General features: G+C 35.5%; 2 protein-coding genes across 9 annotated transcripts in view; one reads left to right on the forward strand and one right to left on the reverse strand.

Annotated features, from left to right (window-relative positions):
* Positions 1-14,669, forward strand: part of LOC149800629 (large ribosomal subunit protein mL65-like) — a 31,884-nt gene extending 17,215 nt beyond the window's left edge. Inside the window, exons 3-4 of the mRNA XM_089954626.1 lie at positions 8,397-8,570; positions 14,104-14,669. Coding sequence (XP_089810752.1) covers positions 8,397-8,570; positions 14,104-14,498 — 569 coding nt within the window. The 3' untranslated portion in view covers positions 14,499-14,669. The remainder of the gene's footprint in view (positions 1-8,396; positions 8,571-14,103) is intronic.
* Positions 14,670-16,924: 2,255 nt separating this feature from the next.
* LOC149800630 (casein kinase I-like) overlaps positions 16,925-27,253 on the reverse strand; it is a 123,926-nt gene continuing 113,597 nt past the window's right edge. For 6 of the 8 annotated variants that reach the window (XM_089954633.1, XM_089954629.1, XM_089954635.1 and 3 more), the window contains one exon: positions 16,925-26,920. In XM_089954633.1, the coding sequence (XP_089810759.1) occupies positions 26,872-26,920 (49 nt within the window). In that variant the 3' untranslated portion in view covers positions 16,925-26,871. The remainder of the gene's footprint in view (positions 26,921-27,253) is intronic. The other 2 variants (XM_089954636.1, XM_089954632.1) reach the window with 1 other exon arrangement.

Genomic DNA, 27,253 nt, shown 5'->3' on the forward strand with positions numbered 1-27,253 from the left:
CAGGAAGAGTAGACCAATAACGGGCTGAATGCTAGTCCTAATGACAATACCAAGAAGAGTAGACCAATAACGGGCTGAACGCTAGTCCTAATGACACTACAAAGAAGAGTAGACCCATATCAGGCTGAACACTAGTCCTAATGACAATACCAAGAAGAGTAGACCCGTAACAGGCTGGACGCTAGTCCTAATGACAATACCAAGAAGAGTAGACCCGTAACAGGCTGAATGCTAGTCCTAATGACAATACCAAGAAGAGTAGACCCGTAACAGGCTGAACACTAGTCCTAATGACAATACCAAGAAGAGTAGACCCGTAACAGGCTGAACGCTAGTCTTAATGACAATACCAAGAAGAGTAGACCAATAACAGGCTGAACGCTAGTCCTAATGACAATACCAGGAAGAGTAGACCAATAACGGGCTGAATGCTAGTCCTAATGACAATACCAAGAAGAGTAGACCAATAACGGGCTGAATGCTAGTCCTAATGACAATACCAAGAAGAGTAGACCAATAACGGGCTGAATGCTAGTCCTAATGACAATACCAGGAAGAGTAGACCAATAACAGGCTGAACGCTAGTCCTAATGACAATACCAGGAAGAGTAGACCAATAACAGGCTGAACGCTAGTCCTAATGACAATACCAAGAAGAGTAGACCAATAACGGGCTGAATGCTAGTCCTAATGACAATACCAAGAAGAGTAGACCAATAACAGGCTGAATGCTAGTCCTAATGACAATACCAGGAAGAGTAGACCAATAACGGGCTGAATGCTAGTCCTAATGACAATACCAAGAAGAGTAGACCAATAACGGGCTGAATGCTAGTCCTAATGACAATACCAAGAAGAGTAGACCAATAACAGGCTGAATGCTAGTCCTAATGACAATACCAGGAAGAGTAGACCAATAACGGGCTGAATGCTAGTCCTAATGACAATACCAAGAAGAGTAGACCAATAACAGGCTGAATGCTAGTCCTAATGACAATACCAGGAAGAGTAGACCAATAACGGGCTGAATGCTAGTCCTAATGACAATACCAAGAAGAGTAGACCAATAACGGGCTGAATGCTAGTCCTAATGACAATACCAAGAAGAGTAGACCCATAACAGGCTGAACGCTAGTCCTAATGACAATACCAAGAAGAGTAGACCAATAACAGGCTGAACGCTAGTCCTAATGACACTACAAAGAAGAGTAGACCCATAACAGGCTGAACACTAGTCCTAATGACAATACCAAGAAGAGTAGACCCGTAACAGGCTGGACGCTAGTCCTAATGACAATACAAAGAAGAGTAGACCAATAACAGGCTGAACACTAGTCCTAATGACAATACAAAGAAGAGTAGACCAATAACGGGCTGAATGCTAGTCCTAATGACAATACCAGGAAGAGTAGACCAATAACGGGCTGAATGCTAGTCCTAATGACAATACCAAGAAGAGTAGACCAATAACGGGCTGAATGCTAGTCCTAATGACAATACCAAGAAGAGTAGACCAATAACAGGCTGAACGCTAGTCCTAATGACACTACAAAGAAGAGTAGACCCATAACAGGCTGAACACTAGTCCTAATGACAATACCAAGAAGAGTAGACCCGTAACAGGCTGGACGCTAGTCCTAATGACAATACAAAGAAGAGTAGACCAATAACAGGCTGAACACTAGTCCTAATGACAATACCAAGAAGAGTAGACCCGTAACAGGCTGAATGCTAGTCCTAATGACAATACCAAGAAGAGTAGACCCGTAACAGGCTGAATGCTAGTCCTAATGACAATACCAAGAAGAGTAGACCAATAACAGGGAAAATAGATTGGAAAGGTAGCACCATCCTACACTATATAAAGGGGAATTCAGAATGCCTGAAGTGTGTTTTCAATGGCACAAAAATTATTGTGTGTTTTAAACCGTACTGGATGCTAAGGCAGATTCTAGCTCACCCAAAGGTTAAGTTGGATAAAAAAGATATTTTGGACCTATCTATCACATGAAGTGTTGTTGTTATAGGGTATAAATCCATTTTTCAGCACAAGATAGGCTATACATGGCAGCCAGTATTAATGGTGGAGGAAGAACACAGGGAAACCCCGTAATAAACCACCAACCCACGAGAAGCACAGATCAACGCTGAACAGGGACAGGGGCTGTCAGTATCAAATATGAATAATACTACCTGCACTACACAGAGACCATCAAAAGACCTATCTGTATAGGATTTATTATTGCAGGCATAACAGAAGTTTCCCCTTGTTAGTTTAAACTTTTGTGTCAGTTTAAGTGTCACGTTTTGTCAAATTTTATAAAGTAAAACTTGTGATAAAAATAGCATTGAAAGTATTATATTAAATACATGCAGTTCATCAGGTGTAAATTAAATTAGTTGTTTAAGTCTGATTTTGAAGAGCTGCTGCCTACCCTGTTTGGAAAACACAACTCAGTTTGAGTAAAGACATCTAGAGTTACCATTCTTAGTGTGACATCATTGGTACCACTCATTCTTAAGAAGTAATAATGTCTTCCTGTCAGGGCATAAGTTGTTAGTAGAAGACTGCACATTTAGACACTTTGAATTCTGCTACTGATTTTGCACTACCTTTTACTCCAATTGTTTTTTTTGTTTCTTAAGCACTATAATAAATTTTGAAAATACCAGTCTTAACCTTGTTCATTATGTTAATATGAAATACATTCATGTACCAATGGTCACTCTAAGAATGATTTTATGGTGAATTGCATTTTATATATATATATATATATATTAAAACCTGTTAGTCATTAGCAGCCACTCATGGAGAAAGTAAAAACTGACCATTGCACTGAGATGACCACTGTATGCAGGTTAGCCTTTTAAACTTGATTTTTAAACAAATACCTTGCACAAAATATTATTATTATTATTATTTTGTCAAGATAGTTTTATGTGCACTTTACATAAAAATCATATTTAAAGGTATACATTATTGTCTCCCAAATTTATGATCTACACAGTATTGTGCACATTCATCCATCCTATAAATGAAATCATCACTGACTTTAAATTTACACCGATCTTATTTATTCAGGATTTAAAAACAATATGTGGATTGCCAGAATCAAAAGACATTCAGCTTATGTGAAAAGCCTGCGTAAACATAAAATCAAAAGAAGCCATATATGGCTATTTGTTGTGACCCTTGAGCTGAAAATTCATCTGCCTTTACTGACATATTTTGAATATTGAATAACCCCTGACCCTAAAGAAAGGAGAAGTAACTCATATCTTTTCTCAAAGATGAACTTTTTTCTTCAGATATGTTTTAATTCACAGGCAAATAGATAAATACATCTAACCATACCAGTTGTCACTGGTACAAAATATATGGTTGGGGGAGGCTGGGGTACAGATCTGTGATGTCTCATGAGCTGCAGCAAGATGCTGGTGGCGGTCAACCTCGAAAGTGGAACAGGCTTTTCTGGTCAGGGCTCGCCAGTGGCTTCTGTCTGAGACAGCGAGCTTGAGCTGGTGGGGTTGAAGGTCTGTCCATTTGATGTGCGTCTTGATATTGTCTTTGTACCTCATGCTTTGGCTGTTGGGGTATTTGGTCAAGAACAGATTGACTGACCGACAAGGGCAGGTTTATGAGCTGGTTAATGTGTTCTTTCTATCTGTCCTTAATACCAACCTTGTCCTTTATTAGTGTACTGCCATCTGCAGCAAGCAAGGGGGCAGAACCAGACTTTGAAGGCTGAAGATCGACTTGATGGCATTGTAGAACTCTTTGGAGTTGTTAGTGTTGGCACAGCATTGCACTTCATCAGCTTTCCTTTCCCACCAATGGTCATGCATCTTGCGGATTTCTCTCTGAGCCTTGATAGGATTTGAAGCAGTCTTTTTTGGGGATGGAGTTTGTGTCATTCTGCCAGTCCATGAATGCTTTGTTCTTTCTGGCAAGCAGATCTTCAATGGCACCATTGTTATTGTTGTACCAGTCTTGACGGGTTTGCTTCTTGGGGCCCAGAGTCGTCATAGCTGTTTCTCTTATCATGTGCCTGAGCTTGTTCCATTTCTCTGAGGCATTTTCACGTATAGGTCCGTTGGTGTCATCTAGGCTCTTCTGGAAATTGAGCTGGGTGGAAGGCTGCTGGAGTACGACAATGTTGAAGGCTGTGTGCACAAACTTAGGATGCCTTGGGTGATGTGGGGCAATGTGCACCTTTAGGGTTGTTCGGACAAATCTGTGGTCTGTCCAGCATTCTGCTCCTCACATGGCCTTGGTGATGAGGACTTCCTGGGCATCACACTGACAGAATTTTACATAGTCGATTAAGTGCCACTGGCGAGATCTGGGGTGCATCCAGGTGTTCTTGTGTTTGTTCGCCATTCTGAACATTGAGTTTGTTATTTGGAGGTTAAATTCTGAGCATTTGCTGAGTAGGAGCAGGCTGTTGTTGTTCATCTTGCCGACACCATGTTTTCCAAGCACACTTTTCCATCGACCTTAATCGCAGCCAACACGGGTGTTGAAGTCCCCTAGTAGTATGATTTTGTCATCAGCTGGAACTGAGCTAAGTACAGAGCTGAGGTCCGTGTAGAACTGCACAATGGTGTCTGCTGGGCTTGAGAGGGTAGGGGCATAGGCACTGATGATTGTTGCGTGGCGTTTGTGGCTGATAGGTAGTCGCAGTTTCATTAGCCTCTCATTGACATAGTTGCCAACCCTTACGATTTTGGCATGAATTTCGTGACTTTTCCAGCAATTAACAGATTCACGCTGCATGCAAAAAAATCACGAATTCCCCAATTCTCAATTATTTTAAATCTTTAATAAAATAACCGATTTCCAAGTAAGCTCTAGTTGTGATATCGGCAGTTGCCAAAATGGTCCGGTACTGCTAGTCAAGATATTAGGGAGGCAGAGATGATTTGAGGAAGCACATTGGTAGCAAAAAGCGCATAAAGGTTGGGAAAATTAAGAACTCGCAGCAGATTTCAGCTCTGGATTATTTTAAGCCATTGACTGAAGACCTGCAAGCTACCAACGCTGAAACATTGTTTGTGAGTTTTCTTGTTAAACACAATCTACCTTTATCAGCTGGAGACCATAATAAACATTTGTTCCAACAAATATTCCTGGACTTGAAGATAGCTTCATGAATTTATGTCAAAATTCACTATTTTTTATCCCTATTTTCACTAATTGCAAGCCTGGAGGGTTGGCAGCTATGCATTGATATCAACAGGCAGGTCCAGAAGCTGCTTCAGAAGACCTGATTTGATAGCCAGGCCAACTCCGTGGATCCTGTCTTCGTTTTGGGCTTTTCCTTTCCAGAAGAAGGTGTAGCCGCTTGCTAGCTCAGTCAGAGAACCCTCCTCTGTGAACCTGATTTCACTCAAGACTGCAATGTCAAGGCTGCAACTAGAGCCATTCTCCTGTGAGGTCTTGCTATGTTCTCTTTGTCTATAAGAGTATGGATGTTCCATGCTCCAATAAGAAGTACTTTTCTTTGATAGTTTCGACTGCAGATATTGATGCAAGCTTTGCCAGATTTTGAAGGGCAGGCTATTTTTTAGGCCCCTCCCTATGCAGGGTGAGCAGCACTGTCCTGAAAAGGTCTGCTCAGTCACCCTGGATGCTGCTGAACTGTTCTGCTGCCCTGGGTACAGAGCAGAGCAACCACTTGTCCAAGGGCCGCCTATGTGCAGGTCTCTGACTACAACTCCCAGTGGTCATCTCCACCTGTTGTGTTGCCAGTTGCCCATCGCCTTAGGACTTTGGTAGGTGCAGGTAAGAAACGATGAGTGTGATGATGATGTATGATAGGTGTACAACATTTAACTTTTGCGTGAAGGAGATTAAAGTGAAACAGCCTTTGTACAGAGACAGCCTCACTCTCTTGGCTTTGGTAGTTGGAACTCAGTGGTACGAAGATTCATCATGGCTGGGGACTACTTCCGCTGCATTGGATGGCCATGACGTCTTCAGTACCTTGTCATGCCCTACTCTCTCCACAAAGTGTTTGCAGATTCACCTTCATGGACACTCGATCACTCAGTTGATCTCTTCTGCCCAGTCTGTTGAAGCTGGCTTTGCATGCAAGGATAGGCAAGCTCCTAAGTCACCGAGGGTTTGAGGCCTGTTGGCTACCATATATATCTATAGAGAGAGAGAAGAGAGAGAAAGAAAGAAGACAGGGGTGAAATAAGCACCAGATGTTGCAGGTTAAATTAAATGGAAATTTGTTTTATTCTCTCAAGTCTTAAAATTAGAAGCTAGTTGCTTGTCAGCTACATGTACGATGTATGTTGAAAGTTGTTGTGTGCATCTGTGCTGACATGCTAGAAACTTAATGGCTTTATTATTCCATCTAATGTAAACACTTAGCTCTTATTCAAACATATTATTCTTAATTTACACATAACTATTTCATTTGCTGGTTTTTGCTATACATGTACATAGATTGTGTAAGTGCTTTATAAAGTTTTACTTTGTGAATAAGAATGAGTCAGTTTTCTATTTGTTTTTGCAGTTTTACTCTCTTGTGATGTTCATTTCCTCTTGTATATTCTAATTAGTTTGTGCACATTACATTACTTAATTTTGGACTTTTAATACCAGTTTAAGTTATAATACTTTAGAAAATTCCCCAGTAAATTGTCAATAAAACTAATGCATATTGTGACAGTTTGATAATCTTTTATGGAAAAGATTTGCTGACCCTCCCCATTCCAGTGAGAGTGTGTATGTGTGTATGTATGTTCCATTGTATAGTAATCTTGGCAGCTGCCAAGTACTAATCAGTTACTATCATGTGTAATTGTGACCTGCATTTTAAGACTGGATACATGGAAAGAAATTCAAAACAAGGCTGGTTTGTTATGGTTGTACTTTTAAATTCCAAAATACATTAGTCAGTAACATGTGTAACAAGATAATGGATTTAGTAAAGAACGCCTTGAATGAGCAATTAATTATGATTAATATGGGCATGTATATTATCCAAAAATTGGATCAATTAACGTAAAATGCATGGACTTAATAATAATGAAAATACAATTAAATGACCTTACACAGTACATGGACAAGGGTTGAATGATTCAAAGTGATTTCACAAGGAAAAGATTGATGTGTTTTACTCAAATAGTAAAACAAATGTAGTATTTTACTCATATAGTAAAATAGTGAAATAATATAGACAAAAGGGACAGATATAAAAATTATCTTTACAGGCCCACAGCTAAAAGATTACACGTATGGAGTTACACACTCCATCACCAGCACACTCGGCTACCAGTCACACTGCCAATCAAGCCTTAAATATTCCAGGTTGGTCAATCAAGCAATTAGCGCCCACCAATCTCGGTCAGCAAGGGCTGATCACCTGCTACTCAACCAGCGACATCATTTATTTAGCTCTATGGCTGCTATGGTTCGGATTCATAGCTGCTATGGTTGACTTCCATGGTTAACTCAGCAGCTGGCACCACATCGACTCCGATCACTCCGATAACTCGGATCGCTCCAGTCACTCTGGTCACTCAAGTCAGCTGAAAATACATCTGACACCATGTCCTATGCATGACACAGGCATATACAATAAAACCTAATGACGTTATATACGGTATTAAAGTTATACAGATTACATTATCAGCACAATAATTACAAAACAAACAAACAGGTTCAGAAGTAAACCTAACCGTGCCTGACAAGAATCATATGGTACTAAACATTTCTTAAAAATGCAACTTTATATTGCTAATATAAATCCCTTGCTAAGTCACAGACAAGAATAGAAAATATTTGCATTATACTATGTAAACCGAAGTTTCAAAGCAAACATGCAAAAATAAATGTGGTAGTACAGTAGTTATAACTTATACACAAGAAATGATTAATTCACATACCTCTGCAGCTGAAGATGTGCAAGTCCTTAAAGTAGACCGATCACTGACAAGACGTTCCATAATGTGAAGATTTAATCTTACAGTGAGGCATTTAAATCAAAGTCATCATACATTGTCTGTGTGTTGGAAGCATTCGGTTTTTCCCATTGAAAGCACTTCGCACGTGCGGCATAGGATGAACCGAACTCACTATTTTGAAATATTGTATAATATACATAAATCACCTTCAGGTATCATTGTACACAAAAATAAAACCAAGTACATGTATTTAATAAATAAAAGGATTTATACAATTGTGACAACTTGAAAATACATTATAAATGATTCAAGAATTAAAAATGTAACTCAAGTTGTATTTATCATAAGATATGCATTTATATTATGGCATTGTACAGCAAGTTACCACTGTTTTTGATTTACAGATTGAAAGGTACAATTTAGTACATTTTTCACATTATCTGCTTTATTGAGATTAGTCTTGTATCTATTTGTAGGTTTTAATCTGGGAGACCCGTGTGAGTTTGGCCTGCTTTCCATCTTGTTTTCAAATGATTCAGAACTGATGTACTTGAAGAAATGCTATGGAGACCAGCATTACAGAGAGGCTTTGATAGGTTATGGACTAATGACAAGTTTTATTTGGAATGTGTCTCAAGCACACTATCAAGGTACTGTAAATTACAAAGTTTTCACCTGAATAACAGTTTTGTTATTTTAGCAATGATGCTGAATTTGCCAACAAATTTATCCTGACACAAATGATGAAAATGCTTATAATGTTTCCCCTGTCTGTCTTTTCATCTTCCATGCTTTGGTAAAGTTTCCATTTAGGTCCTTTTCTCATGCACTTTTGTCTGGAATGTCATATAATTTTTACGTGGACACTTTACATTAAGCATAAGACCCTTTATTCTTAAATTAAATATTCATATTTACGACTATGGTATTTTCATATTACTCCAAAACTGAATTTGGCAAACATACCACATTAACTAAACGAAATATATTATGATATTAAATGGTATAATTTAATTTTACAGTAATTTGATACATAGTTAATCTGGAAATCAGCAACAAAGCAACATATCCTTATTATCAATATGGGCCCCGAGTGGTCTAAAGCGCTCTGTTATGGATCACTGCCATCCCACCTCTGTCTGCGTGGGTTCGAGTCTCAGATTCAGCCTATGTGGGTATGTGAGAAAGCTTGCCAGTAGCTTCTTGTGGGTCGGTGGTTCTTTCTGGGGTTTTCCTGGGTTGTTCTCCACCATTAATACTGGCCGCCATGTATAGCCTATCGCGTGCTGAAAAATGGCGTTAAACCCTACAACAACAACAACAACATATCAATACATTGCCAGGGTAGGTAATAGAAGTTAGGAATCCCCATGTCCCACCTAAAGATGTCAGTCTATAATTATTTATTTTACATTTGAATGGGCTGCATGCTAGTCATTTCACAGCAATATATAAAGCATTACATAAAGATACAGCTTGTGAAACCAGTAGGTCATGTGGCATCCTTATGGTTGGACATTTAGACAGTTTTTGCGATATGCCATGTATAAATCAGTTTGTAATAAACTTCATTATTTCATTGAAGGTGTCTGTCAATAAAATGGAGAAATTTCGAAAAGAGCTCATTGGTTTGCAATATGTATCATAATTGAGTTGATATTACTTCCATTCTGCCAATACCTCAGTTTTGACACTGTTATGTACATAAACGGTTTGTCATCAATCATAATCAGAAATTTGAAATGTGACTCAAACAGTGGAGGAAAACTTGCATGATATTATGTATGCATATGCACCACTTTCATGTACATTATCCTGAATATAGTTCCCAAAATGTTTGGAAATGACTGGGAACAATAAAATTCCTCATCTTACAAAAATATTCAGCACTTAACTAAAGTAACAGTATTACAGGTTACAGTGTATAAAAATCAATGTTCCAAATTCATTGGGTCACATGAATTTTTCTGCATAATTGACTGCAGCAGTAAAATTCATAATAAATTGTACAAAAAGTTGACACCAAAGTGCCATAGAATAAATAATCCCATTTTATAGTATTTTTCATTTGAGCCATACAAAGTACCCATCTTGTAAGTGAGGGAACCTTATGCTAAATTTTCAGCAAGGATTTGTCATAATAGTGCAGACAAATGCAAAATTACTGCCTTGAATAATGTTATTTGATTTGGACAAAATACTCTAAGGCCTATAATCACCTTTTTCCTCTGTCCGTCAATCAGTCCATCCATGTAGACTTCTTGTGACCAGCAAAGCTCTGCAATTGTTACACCTAATTTTATGCTATTTTGTAGGTGCCATTTAGATGTAGATGTACCTTTTAAATGTGTCTTCCTTTCAGAGCCCATTTTCACAGACTTATTGCTCTTCTTCCATCAGTTTTAAATTGCCCCTTGAGTAAATCCTTCTAACCAGCTTAGTTACCATTCAGCATATTCTAATGTACTTTAAAGTGTGCATAGACCTGAATGTGCCTTTTGTTTTGTCAGTTCCGCTTTAAATAGTTATGACCCTTGAAAGTTCACTTCACATGAAATGTTGCTTGTAACTGGCACTGCTCGAGAACTATTCAACTTATGCTGATGCTATTTGGTATGAAGATTGTCTTTGATGTGCTCTTATGGGGTTTGTTTTGTAAACTCCATTTTAGATAGAGTTGTGTGCCTTGATTACATCATATCTTCACATGAGATGTTATTTGCATAGGTCAATAGTGAATAAATATATTCTGATGTAATTTTGCTCCATTTTGAATTGAGTTATGCCCATTGTTGAACAAATTCTTGTCTTCATTTGGAATGTTGCTTGCAGTCAATTGTTACATATTTAGGTTCTTTCGAACAGTAAGACATGAGTGAAGACAATAAGCTTTGTAATATTTAACAAATAGTTTATTTCTCTTGAAAAACCAGGAAAAATGAGAAAAAGAACTTACGGTTTTATGAATCAAATCCAAAAATAATCCAAGAATAATCCAAGAATTAAAAATAGAAGTCCTAGTAATAAAAAGTCCTAATGAGTTCAAATCCTAATGAAATCCAAAATGGAACGTGATGACGTATGCTGTGGTAAGCATCATACTGATGTGTCAACAATTCTTTGTTGAATCACAGAAAATAATATTCCAATGTATGAATTCGGTTAAATTTTGATAACTGTCCTCGTCCAATTTAGAGCTAGTATTTCAAGGGAAAACAAACTTGTAATCCAAATAAATTAAACAGAATAATTAGCCCTAAAACTGGTCACAACATAAAACACTATGACAAGAATAACTATTATTTCTCAAAACATCAATTAAATCTAGCTACAATGCAAAACATATGCCCAGATGTGGGTCAACCCTCTGCAAAAACTTAATTGATACATTGTCACGTATTCCAAGTATGGTCTCGATTTCACTTTATGAATCTTACTCTGAGAAAGAATTTTTTTTAAAATTTAAAAAAGTTGTTTACTTAACTGGTTCTGAATCAAGGTCAGTAACTAAGTCAGCATTAGATAAAAGTTTCTCTTACTAGTTGTTTAAGAAAAACAGTCAGGACAATGTCAAATCCAGTAAATAAAGTTACATTACAGTAGAATTAAAAAAATGAAAACTAACAAACAATTAAGTGAAATCAAATAGAAATTAAATCAAATATACATAACACAATACAGTTCTTGAACCATTCAACATTTTCTGATGGAATTTGAGTAAGAACATTTTCTCTTAGATCTTTTTAAATCCTAATGTGCCTTTTATTGGTTTTGTTTCATGCATTACATTTTGGACAGAGTTATGACCCTTGTCAATCAGCTCCATATTTGTTTAATGGGATATTGTTGGTTATCAGCATATTCTGATAGTTTTGGAGTGAATTCTTTTTAGACCCAGATGTGTCTTTTATGGATTTGGTCTGATCAACAAAATTTTGGACTGAATTAATGTCACTTGACAATAAACATCATATCATTGCCTGTATTGATGGACCTTGTATTTCAGACATTCCACATCATGATTTAGAGGACTCATGGTCCCTTAATGCCCATCCCTTAACATTGGTTTTCCAACAGAAATTCTTCTAGTTCTGGTTCTGGTTAAAGCCATATGAGACCAGTTGTAGTGAACAGGGCCCATTCTGATGCATCCATCTCTAATAGGTTTTGTTTCATTAGCCATGAAATAAAATTAAGTTGAATAATTGAAGTACCAGAAGCAATGATAAAAGAAAACAAACAATTTAAAGGTATCTATGTCCATACCAGCACGTTTTAAGTTACTATGAGGATACTAGTGTACTAAGGGGGCTTTAATACTATATATTTATGAGAACAGTCTCATAGATAACTTTCTTACATTTAGGATATTAAAATGAGTTATCTGTCATTTTACTTTTTGCAAATTAAGCTGCATTGACCAGTGCATTTACAGGTCACAGATCATATATTTATAAAACTGGTTTGCATTCTCATGTAAAGGATTCCATTTTAGTACTATGCATTCATTTATTAATTGTTTTGCGAAGACAAGAAAAAACAGCGTTGTTGGTGTTTAAATCTGTTGTCCTTACAGGCAGATCATTTGTAGCATGCCTGTATGAAGTTGATGACTGCTATTGTACTGGCTTATCCAATGTACATGTGTTCAACCTAACTGCATCTAACCCCTTATTTCTTCCTAGGGTCCTACACAATAGTTTGGGGTTGGTTTCATAGCACCTACCCCCTTTGGAGTGGACTAATGGGGGCCGATTCTGTACATATTATTGGTACATTCTTGGTTATTTTTTGTTTTATTTTACCTCTAGTTTTATGCACCTCGTATACAAACTGGTATACCTGGAATCATAAAGCCTGGTGAGGGGATCCTATTTAAGAAGTACATCACAAATATAGGTCACTGTGAGATATACAACATGCCAGACTTTGGATAAATTTTGTGCTTTAATTCACAAGTGCAGTTTATACTATAATCATCAAATTAGAAGATTGTATGCATCTCTAATTATAGTAGCACACTCTTACAACAAAAGTAGGTCATTGTGACATATATCGCACATTTTTCTGGCTTAGACTAGGTGTTTGCATTTAGCTCATGACCAGCTTGGTTTGTTGTATGTTATGTACATAACATCAGTCTAGAATCATGAAACTTGGTGAGGAGATGCATCTTGATGAAGACTACTACATTAATGCAGAAGGTGGTCATTGTGACCTATATACATCACTGACTTTGTGTAAATTTTGTATTTGTTGTTCATTTCTTAGGTACTGTTCATGCAAGAATCATTAAAGTAATATTGATGTATATCTTCGTTAGTACCACAGGTACCACACAGTGAAATCAAGTCATCATGACCTATATTTAATCTTTCACTAGGTTTCGTCAAGTATTTATTTTTATCTCATGACATGGTGTTCATTCCATAAATGGAAAACCTGGGGCCTGCTATTCAAAAAGTGGAGTCATTAATCACTTTTCCAGGTCAAAAAGTGGGGTCAGTAATCACTTTTGCAGAATTAATAAGTCATTGTATAGTCAATCACCAGTACTGTTGTGTAAAATTTATTTGTCAGCTAAAATAACATGTCCACTTTTTGTGTTTAGTTGACAAGGTACTTATAGCAAATTATGCTTTAGGCTGACTCAGCAATGACTGATTCAGAGTATATGATGCCTGAAAAGTTAAAATTTATTCCAGAGATAAATAAATCCACATCCGACCCAAGCAGCTGCGATCCTTTTCAGTCTGTCCTGTTGTGAACTTTCCATACTTCCTGGTCATTAAATGAAACTGATCATCTTCAGCACTGATCAAATCACACAGCCTGATGTTCTGGACTATGTGTGTTTTAAATTGGGAAGGTAAACATTTTCTTGTGCAATTGCAAGATTCAGACTGATTGCTAAAATAAATCACTCTTAAACTCATTCGATTGTGGGAAAATTGTGGATTGGATTTTCAAACCCAGCTTTTATGTTTTCATTAAACCCCTCACTCAGAAAAAATTCTCTTCTTTGTTTCAAATAGAAGCGGGGAGGGGAATTTCCCCACTAAATGTTTAGTTTTAGAATAGACCTGAACCTAAGGTAGTACTGTCTCTCTCAATTCCCAGGACTGGATTGTTGCACTATTATCTTCTTTACTGACATGTACTTTTCTTCCTTTTTTCTTCTAGGTTTCAACACTTTTCTAGAGCTTACCTACCCATTCACCACACAAACCATAGTAGCAGATGGGCAGAACTTCTCATTCTTCGCATATCAGCTGAACACATTGCACCTGTGGAAGAACGATGAGGCAAATCCTCGACGTAACCTGTGTTGGGCCAGCTTGGATAACAAATTGTATGAAAAAGTTGAGAATGGCAAAGTAAAGGGATTCAGTGATGATGTTTTTAAAACTCTTCTAAAATTTTTATCTTTAAAACCAGTTGACCGAGGAGTGGACTTAAGACCTTATCTTCCAAAAAGCAAACCACTGCCTGTTGACTGTAAAGAGTACATACCTAAAACTGTGGAGAAGATTATTTTGGAAGAAAAGATAATTTATGATGAATCAAGATCAAATTAATTATCAAGAAACTCGTTAAATACATCCAGGACATCAATTCAGTTCATCATTTAGGGTTGTCTTCTAATTCTTGATAATTATGAAGGTATATTTCTGGTAGCTAAAATGTGTGATTGGTACTTTGGATCATAAAGGATGAATTACTTTTGCAATAAAAGTGCTATTCTAACAGATGTTTTGGTGTTTTCAATACACATATATCTCACATTTTACTGGCTTAGACTAGGCGTTTGCATTTAGCATACTCTTACAACAAAAGTAGGTCATTGTGACATATATCTAAGATTTTACTGGCTTAGGCTAGGTGTTTGCATTTAAGTCATGACCAGCTTGGTTTGTTGCATGTTATGTACATAATATCCTGTCTAGAATTGTGAAACTTTGTGAGGGGATGCATCTTGATGAAGACTACTCCATTAATGCAGAAGGTGGTCATTGTGACCTATATTATATGCATCACTGACTGCATGTAAATTTTGTGTTTGATGTTCATTTCTTAGGTACTGTTCATGCAAGAATCATTAAAGTAATATTTATGTATATCTGTGTTAGTACCACATACATCTTCAAGCTGTATTTCCATGAAATAAACGTTTGATAAAATGTTCACAAAAAACGTTAAATACTGAAAATATTTAAATTATTTCCTTCATAAAATATAATTTTTTTAAAAAAAAAAACCAGCAAAAAATGTGTCAATGACATGAATGCCTTTACTAATATGATGCAGCTGCGAGTGGAAACAAAATGCAATAGAGGGGTCAAGTGCTAAGTCAAATAGGGGCCATAACTCCATTCAGTTCTGCTGGAAAGTGGTTGAGTATCAAACTTTACTTGGGTTTTCATAATGTGAAACCTCTTACTAAACTGGTTTGAATCCATCAAGTTCCTTCCAAGGTTACTGAATGGAAACAAATGTATATTGTAACAGAATGTATATTTATGTATGATTTTACATGTACATTTGCACAACAATGGCTCTAAGGTGCTGCTTAAAAGTCAATTTCCAAAAATGTATTGGCAAAGAATTGCCAAAAAAAAGAACTTATGGAAGATTAAAGCCTTCCAAATAAATGTAAACATGTAATACTACAAGATAAAAGATAATGCTGTTAAAATGCTGCAAAAGGTACAGGAAATTGAAGATAAAGTGAAAATGCAAATTCTAAGTCAGCAGGAAGCCATAACTGCAAACAACAAAGCCCCTGATCTGCCATCTGCAGAGCAAGATTTCTGTTGTTTGTTCTACTAATTACTCCTAACAAACTGCATAGACCCAGATCTGCAATCATATTGGGCAACTGCTTATTTGGGTCTATGCAGTTTGCAGTTGAACCCAACTTACCGGTAAGACAGTATTTGTAAATATCTTTTGTATCTCAAGAGGAAAGTAAATGTTGCATTGGCACACGACGTGATCTGTGTAGGAGAGTGGAATGATGTAGACATGACATCTGAGAAGAAATTATTAAGTCTAGTGTGTTTCAATGAAAGTGGGTATGGCTCTTCACTATCCGACACTGAGTAGTGCATAAGATGTTAACTGGGCATTATGGAGGTCCACATTGAAGTCTCAAGAATGTCATTATCTAATGTTGATCAGAGCAGCTATTTCACTACATCATGGAGAAAGCTGCATAACAAATTTGATCAACTCCAGTATGAATTACCGAACTTGTTATTTGGAACAGAAGGTGCATGATTTTGATAATCAGGAGCCATAATTCAATTGGCAACACTGAAAATCAAACTTGTTTTGGATCTCATCCACATTGAGCTACAAACTAAATTTGAACTCCTTTAATACATCAGGAAGCCGTTACACAGAAACAAAAGTGGGACAGTCTGAAAATCAGGAACCATTAAATCATGCAGAAGGTTGACAACTCAGATGTGGAACTTTAAGGAGAAATGAGATGGAATTTCTGGACACTGCTTTGTGGGAGTCAAGATTTAACGATAGGTTAAGTGTTCTGCATAATCTCACCTGTTCCACTGAGGCATATTCCACATACCCAGCAAAGTCTGTGAAGCAAACAAAATTAGTCACTTGCTTTTTGCTTGTGATGAGCAGTACACTTCACAATGATTCAACACCTCAAGTTTCATGCCTGTATATGCAACAGTGTCAGTGAAACGACACATTGTTGTCAGAAAAGTGATGCACATTTCTTGTTCATGCTTTGCTGGTGAAACAAAAACATTTTTCCCTGATCACACCAGATGTGTTCACAGTATTCTTTTTTATTCTACACTAGATGCACTGTGCAAACCAGCACTGTTTTTAAGCACTTGATATAATAGAAATGCAATTTCTTAAGTTGTGTACAATAGTTTCACCATTACCATGGGAATATATACGTAGCTGGTGCTTTTGAAAGCTTTTATTTGAACTGAATAAGAAACAAAACAAAACAAAAGGAACATTTCTTTTTCAGTTGTCTTTAATGACATTAATGTCAATGGCATACTGGATGTTAAAGAAAAGCTTGACTTCCGAAGCATGGTGAAGAGTCCTGATTTACATGTAATTTAAATATGAAGATCATTAATTAAATCATCAATTAACATAATAGGAATATCAGTCAGCCATATCAAGGGTGGACACAAAGACACTCGTTTCACTAACACTCTTTGTCTGCAATGATAAAAGCTACAATTTAAGCATACCTCAAGGTTATGTTACATATGAGAAAAATTGTATTCCTTGCAGAATATAAGATTTTCATAAAATATAAGGAAATCCTCTTCTGGATGTAACAAGAAGGGCTATTTCCCTGTATGATTTTATGACAGGGTTCACACTTGCTGTTTCTACCTCAAACTAAATATTATAATTCTCTAAAATTATATGATACAAGATCCTTACTCGAAATATTTTGTGAAACCAGGGCAATTCTGGCTTTTGGTGTTGTGTGATAATTCTATATTCAATGGCCATCTCTGACTATGGTACTCCAAATAACAATAAACTGATTCAATGGCTGACTGTACAATTTTTACATATTTAATTAAATGGTCATTTATACATGAAGACAAAATTATGAGTAGACCAGTCCACACATAACTTACACAAAACATTAGTACAAAGAATTCAAATTCATTGAAATTTCAAAATCACTATTCTATCAATATGTTCCTTAGATCATGGAATTTTCTCGCAGAGAATATTAACATTACAGTTTGATCAGAAATGGCACTCCTGTATTGGTCTCTTCACAAAACACATAAACAAGACTTATTAAAATATTGATCACTGCATAAAACATCTTAGGAAACAGGACTCCCATTACAAAAATGTCATAAAATATTGCAGTCTTATGGGATGAAAACAAAAATATTCAATGGTCGTTTTCTTAACAGGTACATAAAAAGTTTTTAATTCAAATCTAAGTTACATCCATGTTTAAAATAATCAAGAGCAAGTGCACATAAATGACACATTCTAACCCCACGCCCATGTTTAATAGTCCTAGGCACTAGTGGGGCATGACTCAACAAATGGGTCTCAGTGACCTGGATGTTTTGTCAAAGTATGCAGTCTGAAACAAAATTACCTGTGCAGCAAGAAGACCTTGACCTCTGATCTTATGACAAGTGGAAGCCATCCATAAACAATGGTCCTGGTGTGAGATATATAATTGTGTAGGCATAATGACCATGACCCAAATTAATAGGTTTCTTTCTTTAATCTAAGTGCAAGTCCTCCACAAAGTCTGGTCTGGGTCTGTGGTGTCAAACTAATGTTACTGTGTGGAAACCATTTTTCTTCTTTGAGTCAGTGACCTCGACTTTTGACCTAAAAAATCCAGAGGCTTCTTACCCAGTGCAAGCCATCAACAAAATTTTGTCCATGTACATGCTTTTTTATTGTTGTTTTGGTTTTTTGGGGTTTAAATGCCATTTTAAAGCACAATATATTTGATGCAGGTATAACCACTGACCCATGGCAAGGTACTGGAAAGCTTTCTCACATATCTACATTGGTTGAACCAAAACTCGACCTCACGCAGATAGGTGAGATGTGTGAGTGATCTGTTAAGTCAAGCACCTTACACCACTTGGGGACCCTGGTATGTGATGTACAACGATGTTAATTGATGCAGAAACCAATTTTCTTCTTTTAGTCAGTGACCATCTTTTTGCCCCCAAATTGCTAGTTTTTTTTTTCTAACACAAAGTGAAGAACTCAAGTTATTGTGCTTAAATGAATCAACCGATGGATAACATAGCATGCACCACTATATGGAGTGCATTAAAAACGTGATTAATGAACTTTTATGAAATGAAATATTCTTAATGACATTTAGGCAAAGTGCTGATAATTCAATATAAAACCCGATTCTATTCCATAGCTAACACATACTAAATATACTTGCTTACAATTCAAACTGCACAAATCCAGATCTACTATCGCATGTGTTGGAGGATCAGGGTCCATGCAGTCTGTTAGGAGTAATCAGTAGAACAAACAACATAGACCCCGATCTGCATATGCATTATGCTACAGCGTTCATGACCTTTCTTGCTTGCAGTTTGACTTAAAAATATATGGTACATTCATTATTAAACTTGAAAAGTGGTTTGCATTTCAATAGGTTAAGTGAGACAGAAGAAGCATCCCATAGGTTTTCCAGTACTGTCATTCACTACATTTATAACATAATGCACACAACCAGTCTGTCTTCTATTCTTGATCTTGCAAGATTACAGAGACTAATTTTGCTCTTCAAAAATAGGGTAACATTTTCTGTTTTGAAATGCCAAGGAACAAGTATTATTTTAAATAGTAATGATTATATGAACAAGTAGACAAGTTCAATTTGCTGTTTTTAAAACTGGGTCAAGGTGACAAGATCCTGTTATCAGTTTCACAAATAATATTAATCCTGTTATCCCAATAGAGCCCCACTCAGGATGTTCTTAGCTCTTTACAAGCCTGCAGTTGTTTATGCATCATAATAACTTTCAATGATATCAAAATGGCATGCCATCAATGATATCAAACTGGCATGTCATCATTGCTAGCAACAAGCAATAGTTACTTATTGCATTTAATTTTAGCTCCAATTGTTTGGTTTCATATCATTAAATACTTTATTTTGAGTAAGATAGCACATCCTAAGGCAGACCTTCTTATTATACACTTGTATGGCTCCTGTCATCAGCATTATAGCAAGGGGGCATTCAATATCTCAAAGATTCATGATTACATATACAAGAAAATCTGGCAGATCTTTATGTTAAATATGTACATATAGATTTCAGTTACTATACAGGGGTTCTGTAAGTGAAAACTGGCTAATGGATATTTATGTATAAAAAAAACCAAACCAATACCATTTAAACTATGTCAAATTCAACTGCAAGCTGCACAGACCCAAATCTGCCTTCACTTACTGTGCCTGAAGATCTTGGGTCTCTCTAGTCTGGGTAATCAGTAGAACAAACAACACAAACCCTGATCTGCCAGTGAAATATACAATGGCAGATCATCGAATATGTTGCATGTAGTTGGATTAAACTTGTGAATATAGACAGTAATTTGTCTCAAAAACACCAATGGGTACATCCATTACATTTTGTGTGAAGTTGAAAAATTACCATGTACTGGGAAATTTCCAAGTGGATTTTTTTTTTATGACCATAAGGGATGGGAGGATAGTTGTGAAAATTCAACCTTGTGGAAATGTAGGGAGTAAAGAAATTCAAAACACCATATTGCACAAAATTAAACATAAAAGATTTTTCAAATCCCCTTGCACAATTTATATCTAATATTATTCTTTGTGCCACATCAGCAAGTTGCCTTATTTTATTTATACCTGGCACAAGGGAAGAAAAAAAAATTTAAAAAAAAAATTTAAACAGAAAATTTTCTTAACAGTACCTCATTGCATTAATCTCTCATCAATACTAACATATCTCATTTTTTTAGGTCCCACCAGGGCTGTTTTAAAATGTTAAACCTCTCTTCAACACTAACATATCCCAGTTTTTTTAGACTCCCACTAAGACTGTTTTTAAAAATCTTGGATCTCTCATCAATACCAAAATATTTTTTTTTAGATCCCACTAAGACTGTTTTTAAAATCTTAGATCTCTCATCAATACCAAAATATTTTTTTTTTAGATCCCACTAAGACTGTTTTTAAAATCTTAGATCTCTCATCAATACCAAATTTTTTTTTTAGATCCCACTAAGACTGTTTTTAAAATCTTAGATCTCTCATCAATACCAAAATATTTTTTTTTAGATCCCACTAAGACTGTTTTTAAAATCTTAGATCTCTCATCAATACCAAAATCTTTTTTTTTAGACTCCCACTAAGACTGTTTTAAAAGCAATATTATCCTTGCCCATCTGTTTGTCACACCTTTTTTTTGCATTTGGGTCATTTCCAGCACTGTGAAGGGCATCAAAAGATCCATGCAGACATTTCTAGCTTTTTTTCTCTTGTTTATAAGGATTCAAATCCAATGACTTGATGTTAGAAACAATAAAGATTTTTTTTAATAAAGTTACTTTGAAAGAGACAATTTTGCGACATTACATCTGTGTAAATACAGTATTTAACAAGACTGGGGTTTTCAATACTATGTTATCTGTTTTTGTTACTTAACCAAAGAAACATGGTGTATTTTACAAACTGTACTGAAATTAAATGGTTATATGTACATTCAAGGGCAATAAATGAAAATTCCTATCTACATTATTCTGCAATCCATAAAATATCCTTTCTTAAAATACATTTCTAATTATTCATCACAAAATGAATGAAAGACAGGTGCAACCAAATTTCATATTCATACAAAACAATGGTTAAAGTAATGGACAGCAATGATGTAGGATAATCATCAGTTAAAAGATGAATCTAAGTTGCAGTTAATAAGGAAACATTTAGGTGGCAAATTTGAAATATTTGGGTGCCAGCTCAATTGTATCAGCTATTAGTTTGTAGCAAATGAAGGTAAAGCTAAGACAAGGAAACTAGCTCCCTTACTAGAGACTTGGCATGAAAAGGTTAATTGAGTGATGCTTGTTGGGTAGAGCTAATGCAGTAAAACTTGTTAATTTGAAATAATAACTGACAGGAAGTTCTCGGTGTTTTATGGGGTTGATTTATATTTCTGAGTCAGTATATAGTTTGAAAATATGAAAAGTTTTGCACTGTCGATATTGCTGCTTTACATTTTCAACAAAACTAATCAAAGAAAGACTTTCAAATGAACCAAAATGCCATCAGCCCTAACACTGAAACATTAAAAAAACATTTTTCTTACTGACTGCAGCACTATTCTTAAAACAGCCTCCAAGACAGATCATACATTATCATGTAAAGTATAAATAAATTGCTTGTAAAATGGTAATAAACAAAAGTGAAACAAAGGAAACTATTAAGAATCTAAAGTTATATGCACCAGATAATTCAGTAACAGATAAATGATTACTGAAAGCATCCTCCATCAGAATTATCGTAACAAACTCAGTTTAAAAAAAAAAAAAAATGGTAGAGAAGGACTGTATCAACCATGAGAACCAACTGCTGCTGTGCTGCATGTGTTGAATACCACAGTTACCTCCCCTACTGCAAGCTCATAGAGCAAGTATTCATATTACAAACCTCTCTTAGTCTTTCCCCAAATCTACAAACATGTATGGTTACTATTGTTATACTCTGCCAATAAAAATAAAATACAAACATGTCACTATAGCAGAGTAAAAGCTGTTATCTAGCAATCCACAGACTAATAAAGTGAATGAAACATCTTCCAAATGTAATTGCCTGACATATCATGATGAGAATAAAATTCTACTGCTTCAGTCATATTTAGGTAGGAAAATTAAACTTTTTAACAAAAACAAACACTTAATGTACAATTTTTTCTTTATTTTATGAAAGCAGTTCAACGCACACATTTAAAAAGTCATACATCTCATGCCCACATGTTTCAGTTTCAGTTGGTAATGTATAACTAAAGTACCAGCAATCAAAATCTGGTTAAATCAAAAAGAAGCCTTGCACATCTTATTAAAAGTTGTGAAATGAAATATATTCATTGCATACGGCTGAAATTATCATACAAAATGTTTTAAAATAATTTTACCATTTCCCATTTTACTTGCAGTAGCTGCTGAGACTGTTTAGAAGCTGAAACTACTTATGGGCACCTATTTAGAACAATTAATTACATTAATACAGTATAACAATGTTGTAATATGTTAAATACCATATGTACTTGCTTATAAGTCAGACCCAACTGCAGACTGCACAGACCCTGATCTGCTTTCGCATAATGTGCTATCAGATCTGGGTCTATGCAGTTTGTTAGGAGAAAACAACCTACATAGACCCTGATCAGCCAGTACATTATGTGACAGCCGATGAGGGTATATGTTTTTTCTTCTTTTCAACTGGACCTGACTTACAAGCAAGTATATCTAATACAATGATAGGAATAAATATATCAGCATATATCTAACTTTCAAAGTCGATTCATCAATTTTGAAATTTAATTTAAACAAAAAACAATACAAACCACCATCATAAATTGAACCCAGGTAACCTTGTCTGTAGAACATCATTTTCACATTTACAAGTATAGGGGTACTGTACATACTTGCTTTTGAGTCCAAATACAAACTGCACAGACCCAGATCTGCTGGTCATTAATGTGCCAGCAGATCGGGATCTTTGTTGCTTGCAGTTTGACTTGACTTATAAGCCAAAGAAGAAAAATATTACCAAGACTGCAAAGAACAAAGACAGTTGCTGATGTTCAGCATGTCACAGTTACTAACTATGGTTAACACGGTTAGATTTGGATTATTAACATGCTCCAAAGACCATAATGATGATTTAAATGTACAAGCGTCCCTTGAAGTCATTAATGCTCTACTGGCAGAAAAGAATTTCCAGGAATTCATGATAAGATCATTTCCTTTTAACTGTTCAGTGTTGAAGCCATCTTGGATATTCTTCAGCAATAACAAATTTTCAAAGTAGCTCTGTGGTGGCATCACAAAAGGTCTTCTGGTGGAAACCTCCATGTTAATATGGCTTTCCATTTTAAAATATTAATAACAAGAGTTTCAAGCTGGTTGATATAGTGACCACATTGGATATCAGAATGTCATGATTTCTATTAATGACCAACTTGACATCTTATGTCTTTTTTGTGAAATCACAATATCACTATGACCAGCCGTCTACAATTAGCACAATTCTGATTTACAAGCAACAAGACATCATAAAATGTTTTTCAGTGAAAACACTATGCTGATATGATCATTCATTCAAGAGATGTTGTGACGTTTTCAAGATGACCGATGTGGTGGTCATACTGGATGTATGAACAGCACCATTTTCATTTAGGGCAAACTAGACATTGTAAGAAATCATTTAATAAAAACCCTATGATGACATGACCCTCCATTCTTCTGGAGTAGTGATCAAATTTTAGTGAGTGATGTTCATCACATTCATTTAGAACCAAACTAGACCATGGGATGAATGTGTGTCAAGTTTCATTGCAATCCTCCAAGATTTTTTTGTTGTTGTTGTTGTAGCAGTGATAATGAACTTGTGCTAACAGATGGCCAAATGACAGACAACAGTCCATTCCACATAATCTCTTGGTCTATGAACAGTAGAGCTAAAAACAGTTGACACACAATGTAAATTGTTCTTTGTTTAAGAAAAGGTGAAGACTGTTATGACTTCTGCAAATATCTGACATGCCTAATCACTGAATCTGATGCTCCAGATTAACACGGACAAAGGTTTGAATGATCATGGAAATGAAAACACATCAGCTGATGCATTGTAGACAGTAGATATTGACTTTGTTATAAAAAATTGTATGTACAGTCTGTGATGATAACAAAAATGCTATAAATAAGACAATGGACACAGAGTGTTTGACCAAGTGGAGATAGGACTCCTGACACAGCAGCTCACAAGAGTTCACAAAATATAGATGACATTGACAAGTCAGTACTGTATTCATATTCATCTAAAAGTCTACAAACACAAGTGAAGTTTTCATTCCTCACAGAATGGTATTCATGAAAACAAAGTTTAGGTATTTACAGCTGAATATATTGTGTTCATACTCTGCTTGCACCATCACGTGTTAAATACCACAGTAAAATGCAGTTACCTCCCATAATGCAAGCTCACAGCACAAAATTACAGAACTGAGCAAATGGGTCAAAAAGTGTTGTAAAAAATCAACTGCTGCTATTATGCGATTATACTACCTTACATTTTCCTTTACACCAGTGTGGCGTGCATGTATTCAACATGACGAATCTGTAAACACTAATTGGTGCTATTTACAACTTCCAGCAGGTGTATGCAGATCAACAACATAAGTTGTATATGTGTGAGGAGTTTGAAACTTTTTTTGGTGAAACTGTGATGTTAAGAAGATCATCACTGGAAAACTTTGTAATTTATCCTAGAGAAGTAAAACTGGTAAATTTGTTGTATTATTGCCATCTCAGTCACACTACACTAAGAAAATCCCCAACAAATGCTGCACTTTCTTCACATGCATTGTTATTTTAATATTTGATATTTTGTAACATTTTGATGATACAGAGAATGCAATGCTAAGTCTACTGAACTCAATGAGATCTAATTTTCAATAATAAAAGACAATATAAATTGAAATGTGATAATTTTCTTTTGTTCTCCAACTCATGGTGAAAGTATTTAAAAATTAATTTGTGTTTGACTCAATTCAAAGGAAACAACTTTTCTTTATTTAAGCAGTTGTGCAAAATACCATATAAATATATTTATATTCATCCTGCAAAATACCATATAAATATATTTATATTCATCCTGCTGATTTTGACTCTTTAAGCACTTTTGTGGTTTTCTGGGTTTTCTTTTTAAAATATATCATTTCACCATAAAATTTAACAAGTACGAAAAATAATTTTTTTTAATGTATCATTACAAAAATAGAAATAAAAAGCAAGATCGATTGAAACAAAAAAAAAAATAAAAAAATAAAAGCATGATGGATTGAAACAATTCATAAAATTGTTTTTTATATGACAACTCCCACTGATTTATTATCACCACTACAAGTTACTTACAGGTCATGCTGGATTCAAAGTAGAACTATTTCATAAAAATGTTAGCTATAAAGTCAGTTTGATTTATTCAGATTTAAACTCCATTTTCAGAATTTTCTGAAGTGCATCTGTTAATTTATATTATAAAATGATAAAAAGTATCTTCATCTAATAATGTGTGCAACATCTGATAATAACCACTAACAGTTGGAATAAGTGTCACTACATTTTTTTTTAAAACAACCCTCAAGTGCAGGTAATTTAATTGACCAAAATGATGCTTTCAATGACAAAAAATGCCATTCTATCTTTAACTGTAGGAAATAATGCATGTCACTGCTTGCAATGGAAAAAAAAACAAAAAACAAAATGACTTAATATTCAATACCAACTGCTGAAAGTTCATGAAAATGTATACACAGATTATCCCATCTCCTGTATAATGAAATAAATAACGGTTGCAAGTTTACAAGGATTCATCACATAATACTCCATGACATTGCATCATTTGAATGTGCTCCTTCTCAAAGGAATGTTTGATTTGAAGAGCTGATTTGTGACAACTGTAAGAATTGTAATCCAAAGTTCAAAGCAGCTGTGTCATCATCTGGAGAATCATTCAGAAGAGCAGTATCTCTACTTTGGTCAAACTCCTTTCGTCATTTCTTCCGCTTATCTCGATGTCTTTTTTTCTGTGGTGCCTTTCGACGGAAACAGCAGCACCTGTGTCAATTAAAAAGGGAACAATGTGTGCACAATATGCTACTTCCTTTGTGATACAATACAAATAACATTGTTAACTCCCATGAAAATTCATAGAGCAATAACAGGAAAACACTTCCAACATATTTAACACTCACTCTTGCTCATGAAATGGCTGACAGTATGACTTTGCAAGTCCATATGCTGACTTGTTTTACATTTCTAATGTTCGTCATTGAGCAATACTGCTAGAGAGTCACTGTTCTCTAAGTAACATGTTACTGTCACTGTTCTCTAAGTAACATGTTACTTTATTTCACTTCTGATCACACATGAAAACTTGATTCATTTATTTTTCCAACATGTGAACGAGAATCAAAGCAGAGCTCAAACAAGAAGCAGTAGGTCCATGGGCAAGGTGCTTAGTCCAGTTTTATCAAGATGGCAGTCAGCAGATGATACATACATGTAGAGGTCAACATAGGAAGCAAGAAGAATGGACAGTGGACACCAAAAATTCCCATTCGTTTTAAAAATACATGGCTGGTCAGTTTATTACTAGTATTACAGCTATCAGTATTAAGTCTGTCGTGTTCTCTTTTTCTTGCGTCTTCGGAAAAAGCAGCACCTGTAAAGACCAATTTGCCACAGTTACCAAATTTGTTCCATCTAAACATGTAAGCTAGCCGGTGGAGGGGTGTGCATGTTATTTGGTGCTAATAATGTGTTAGTTGAGGAAAGCAAGGACGATTATTCTGATCACAAATAAACACTGCCATCTAATTATTCAAAGTATAAACTCTACCTATACAAGATATAAAAGTAATCTCATGGAGTTATCCTCCATGAGCATTTAAAAATACTATCAAACATTCTGTATGCAATTTGCAGCATATTTCTTTGGTGAAAGTTTTTATATCATAAGCAACACGTTAAGAACTTTTTCATCTTGTTGGTATCA

The sequence above is a fragment of the Sinohyriopsis cumingii genome, chromosome 4 (assembly GCF_028554795.1).
Source record: "Sinohyriopsis cumingii isolate HCF-2022 chromosome 4, ASM2855479v2, whole genome shotgun sequence".
NCBI classification, from domain to species: Eukaryota; Metazoa; Mollusca; class Bivalvia; order Unionida; family Unionidae; genus Sinohyriopsis; species Sinohyriopsis cumingii.